Genomic DNA, 6,058 nt, shown 5'->3' with positions numbered 1-6,058 from the left:
GAATTTGGATTTTGAGAATTAAAATTTGGATTTTGTGGACTTGAAAATTGAGAATTATCGATATTTGGATTTTGGTTGTACGGAAAATAAGGATTCGAGAATGGATATGGATATTAAGTATTCGGGAATTGAGAATTTTGGAGGTTTGAGTTTTGTGAGTTTGAAGGAGAATAATTATTTGGGTTCATTTTTTATGGTAAAAAATATAAGCTTATTTGAGAAGGAGAAAGAAGTGAATGTGAGTTTTAGAAATTTACTAAGCTTACTATTTATAGAGTAAAATTTTGGAACGTTAAAATTTTAAATATTGCAACGGCTATTTAAACGTTAATTTTTTGTAACTTTATTTTGATCAGAAGAGTTTGCAGCTTTTCCATTTCATGCAACATAAAATTAAAATACAGAATAATACAAGGCAATCATGTACATTAAAATAATTGCATGGGGGCACATGTTTGCAGATAAAGTAAAGAGTTGGTCAGCCCAACTACTCGGGTCTGACCAACTCACTCAACATGCTTCAGTGCTGTAAAAGGAAAAGAGATCTGTGACACACTCTCCAACGCAACACTTGGGCTTGCGTTGGAGTTGATGTGATGCCTAAAAATGTGTGTTTTATTATTCACCTAATTTAAGGCCCTACCGTTTAAATAATGAAAAGTGAGCAACCCTTTTACACATGCTACTCTCTCCCGTTAAATGTTTCTTCTTTTGACTTTTGATATTGTTCACGGTAAGCGATTGACTACTAATTTACGTCTAATCTATAATATCAAACATGGTAATGAGTGATCTCGTTGGATTCGATATAGTATATATCAGTACTTTAATATAGTGAAATTTTTATATTTAATACTAATACGAAATTAAAGATATTAACAATTAAAAGTGTGCATTGACAAACGTGTTCAACATAAATAAGAAACGTTTTTTGGGACGGAAGGAGCAGTATTTAGTGCACTTGAGGCAAAACAAAACATTGAGATTCCTAAATAATTCTTCTTGCCTTTTGATATATAAAAAATTCAATCAATTTTTTGTAGTTTAGTTCAGGTGCCATTTTCTTCTCTATAGATAACATAGCCAAACCATTTAACCTCTCCTGTGACATAGTTGATCGAAAATAATTTTTTATCAACTTCAATTTGGAGAAACTTCTCTCAGCAATAACTACTGAAACAGGTATTGTCAATATTATTCTATAAGCAATTCAAGTGTTAGGAAAAGCAAAATAGCTTCCCCGGAGATGGTACTGCAAGCAACCATTTTACACATGTTACTTAGTTCACTTGTTCAGGTAGTCTTTCATGTTTGAGGGTTATGATGCCTAAAAATGTGTGTTTTATTATCCACCTAATTTAAGACCGTACCGTTTAAATAATGAAAAGTGAGCGACCCTTTTACACATGCTAGTATTTAGTGCACTTGTACGGAGTACTAATGTTTTGAAGTAATAGGATGATGATGCCTCGAAAATGTAATATAACCGACCCGCGTATCTAGACTAATCATATAGACGTAGACGGCTAGCATAACATACCATGTCCTATATATTGGTGTTTCGTTTTCATGTCGTGATTTGTGTAAAACTTAATAGAAATGAATAAAAAAGTATTCTGATTATAATACTTGCATGAAGGTTATGCAATCTATGTATATTTAGGTAGAAAACATCCTCGCATAAATTCATTACCGACTTCTTGGAGGAGCCTAAGTATCTCCTTTCCCCCTGCACAGCTTGAGGTGAAGCTGGTTCGCATGCAAATAATAAGTATTCACGTTCGAATTCTGAAAGCTGAAGTAGATATAAAATTAAAATTAATTGGAGGTTGTACTTCCGTTCCGGCTATCAGTCACAACACCAAAACGGTATTTAACAAAATATCCCGCGTTTAAGGAGTTCTCAAATCTTTACACTTATACTACTTGTTTGCGCGAGCAATAAGTGATGATTGTTTGCAAGAGGAATCAAGCATCACTGCATCACCCCACCACCACAATAAAAAAAAACATAAAAATACTTGTTACATTCGACAGGGCAGAAAATAGTCGAGGGAAAACAACTACTCGTGTGCAAGTAATTATTTTAATTATACTATTATACTGTACAGGTATGCTGTAACTAGAGATGCACAAAAAGTCCGGCCCGATTAAAAACTCGAAAAAACCCAGTTATAATCTAATTATTCTAATATATTTTCTTATATATTTATAAATTCACATTTACTATAAATATAAATAATATTTTAAATACATATATATTTACATATTTTTGATTAATAATATTATTTATATACTTTGTTACATAAATAATAAAAGAAGATATAATAAGTACACTATATATATTTGAATATCATTGTTATTAATATTTGGATATCATTGTTATCATAACAATGATAAAACATATTATTCTATAAACATGTTTATTTTTTGCCGAACTTAAATATTTTCAACGAAATAATGTTTTCATAAAATATTTCATGTAAACTAATACATTTTTACGATGATCTAGTTGCTAACACATGTATTTTTCGCAATCTCTAATAATACTCGATCCGATTTAAATTAGAAAAAAGCCCGGCCTGATCTGGCCCGAAAAAAAGCCCGATTAGGCCCGTCTCGAGGGCCCAAACGGGCTCTGACATTTCCGGAAAACCCGGACCGTCCCGATCAAAGTCAAAACCCGGCCCGTTAGGCCTTTTGTGCATCTCTAGCTGCTGGAGTGAGGACTGATATGAATTCTGAAAAGGCCGGCTAATTTTGTAAAAAAAAAAAAAAAAAAATTTGTCACATTAAAAATTGCAGTACTGTTAGAAAAAGTGCTGTTGTAAAAATCAGATGACTGTTTAATAATTTTTTTGATACGTATATATGTTGATGCAAAAAATTAAAAATAATGATGTTTTTGATAAGATTTGATGGTGAAACTTCCCGCAATAGCTGAAAAGCAGTTTTTTCTAAAAGCATGGGGGGACTTGTTTTCTCTAATAGCGGCTTTTAGGCCAAAAACACTTTTCCGAAAAACAACTTTTAAATTTTACCAAACAGTTTTTTAGCTGCTTTTCAGCTTTTGTTTCTGTCTGCAACAGCAATACCAAACACCCTATATTTGTGAACAGTTTGGGATCTTTTATATTTTTCACAAGCTAATTACAAGTAACATACTTGGCAATCCAACGGCTATCTATATCTAATTGTAAGTTTTTTTTTTTTGAAAACCTTACCTCTCTGTAAATGAAGCTCTGAACCCCATTAAAATGTATATCAACGTCTATACATATTTAGTTCAGATCATCAACAAGGAAATTGAGAAAACTAACAATAATTGGCAAAACAGTTGTAAAAGGCTGCTGACAAAAACCTTATCAGAAGATGGCTAATTTTAACTTCACAACAATTCAAAGAAAAAACACAGCACAAGGGGGAGGAGCCAAGAAATAGTACAATAGGTCCTATCTTTAAGCTGATTACTTTTTTAAATGCCAAAAAGGCACATGCAACACAAACATATCGTAATACAGCTCTAATATCATACACGAACAATTGCAGGTTAATGAAAACTATAACATTAGCAGGTTATTGACTCTACATTAACTAGCTTTAAATTGTATAGCAAGTTACAATTCCAAGTTCCAACAACTTGTTCACAATTACATACACTATTTTCAGGCAAGTTTCCCCCAATCAGTTTCCCTGGATAAGGGGGTTATTTTATCCATAAAACCCCCTCTATTTTCAGGCAAGTTTCCCCCAATCAGTTTCTCAATTACATACACTAACATTATTACATATATGGACATTTACATATCTACACACTCAGGAAGCATGCCAGATGTGCAAGCTCTGAGAAATTGATTTCAATAACGTTTTAAACACAGAAAAAACAAGTGCAGCAAACAAATTGCAATACAACTAAAATACTATACATTAACTACTCCAAGCGGAGAGAACTCCAAAGATTTTGATTTTATTAGCTTCCAATGAAGCACACCGGATTTACTTTATAAATAAACTCTAAAATTAGCAGCTTATAGAATCTACATCAACTAGCTTTATTGTAAAGCAGGTTGATGTTGTGCCGACGACTGCACAAAGTTCACATTTCACAAGCCCCCCCTTATCCACAATAAAATTAACAAGTTCATACAATTCTGACATTAAACTTCTTGGACTATACATGGATAAAATTGGTAACATTAACTAGCTTTGAATTGCGTTTACTAACACTAACTAACTTCAAAATTGTGACAAACCGTTGTATCATCTATGTAGACACAAACATGCAGATGGTGGCAAAGCATTAATACAAGGGGATTCTAGAAAAGTTTTTAACGTGCCCAAGGTGGCACAAAATGACTGCTGACATCAGTTGATCCTGTTTTAATCTTAATATCAGTTATTAGGTAGAAACAACCTCAGACAGATAGCCCAAGTAAATTCTCTCCCCCCTGCACAGCCATGAGGTGAATGGTAGCATGCAAAGAACAGGTATATACACATCCAAATACTAAACTCTGAATTAGATATTAAATGAATCAATATAATATGGCTAGCCACCTATCCCTGTAAAGGAGATTGCTACACTTGTTCCTAATAGGAACTAAGCACAGCAAAAAGAAAAGAAACATTCTAGCAAACAGACTATGGTAATGGTAAAGCAACAGAACCAAGTAAAGCTAGCAAATGCTTACTAAGGACAACTGCAGTTCTTAATTTTTGAGTTCTCCGCACAATTTGACGTGAAACAGACATGATCAAAGTAATCGCAAGATATGTCTGCACACTGCCACTCAGTTGAACACTGAGTTGAAAAAGAATCCTCAACTTGAGCCTCAGCAAATTCAACTCAAGGTGTAAAACTCCTTTCCAACTCAATGCTCAGATCAACAGAGTTAATACCATATTAACAGAAGCAATCACTGACGCCTTGACTAGAAACCCACACCAATGCAACATGAATAAAACCGCAAGGAGTAAAGGTAAAGGTAAAAGCACCACGACAAATTTAAAAACACTTAATCCCTAAAAAAACATAACTAGTAATCACTTAACATCAACCACAGCATAATAAAACCAAGCAAGATACTATAAAAATCCAAAATAAAAAAACTACCATTATCCATAGCAACATTTTAAAACAAAATTACGCAATCAAAAGATCCAAAACCATCATTACAAGCAATAAAATCCATTAATCTGCTTAATCAATGAAAAACACAAATCAAACCTAAGCAGTGAGCACAACAGCACCACCAGCCTCCTTAATCTTCTTTTCAGCAATCTTAGAAACAAGTTTGGCCTTAACGACAATGGGTTGCGACACAGACCCCTTACCAAGGACCTTAAAGTACCCCAACTGAGTAACATCAAGCACAGGAGCCTTATCACCAGCAACAGCACTCTCCTTAACATCTTGTGGGACCATTGACCAGAGCTTATCAATGTTGACTATTGGGCAGTAGAATTTGTTACGGAGCTTGTGAAAGTAACGCATACCGACTTTACCGAAATAACCGGGATGGTACTTGTCGAAGAGGATGCGGTGGTGGTGCATGCCTCCGGCGTTTCCACGACCGCCGGGATGCTTGCGGTGCTTTCCTATACGACCGTGGCCGGCGCTGACGTGACCGCGCTTCTTGCGGTTCTTCTTCAAGCGGGTTGTCATTTTGGGGATTAGGGTTTGGTTGAGCGGCGCTGAGGAGAAATGGATGGATTGTTTGGTTAGGGTTTGGTTTTTGGGGATTTATAAATGAGAGGAGAGTGCGTGTGTGATGTTTGTTCGAGTTGTTTTACTGTTTTGCCCTTCTTGAATTTTTTGGTGAAACTGAAAACTGGAGGGCAGGATGGTAAATTGGGAATTATATTTTTTGGTTCATCTCGGGGAAACGGAATGGAAACGGAATGGAATCGAGAAAGGGAAATGAGGAGAAATGAAAGGAAAGACCCAGAATTGTTTTACGTGTTTGTTTCAGATCCGAAAACGGAATGAAAATTTACATGATTACATTTATTTTTGATTTTTTAATATTAAGCAATCTCAATATAGTTGATAGGGATA

General features: G+C 34.6%; 1 protein-coding gene across 1 annotated transcript; it reads right to left on the bottom strand.

The window, feature by feature from the left end:
- Positions 1 to 5,065: 5,065 nt before the first annotated feature.
- On the bottom strand, positions 5,066 to 5,738 carry LOC141686821 (large ribosomal subunit protein uL15x-like). Its single transcript, XM_074491902.1, has one exon. The coding sequence runs from the start codon at positions 5,663 to 5,665 to the stop codon at positions 5,228 to 5,230; it is 438 nt and encodes a 145-aa protein (XP_074348003.1). The 5' UTR covers positions 5,666 to 5,738; the 3' UTR covers positions 5,066 to 5,227.
- Positions 5,739 to 6,058: the final 320 nt, after the last annotated feature.

Source organism: Apium graveolens, chromosome 9, assembly GCF_009905375.1.
Source record: "Apium graveolens cultivar Ventura chromosome 9, ASM990537v1, whole genome shotgun sequence".
NCBI classification, from domain to species: Eukaryota; Viridiplantae; Streptophyta; class Magnoliopsida; order Apiales; family Apiaceae; genus Apium; species Apium graveolens.
Note: the sequence above shows the minus strand (reverse complement) of the source record. Positions and strands in the feature narration are given on the sequence as shown.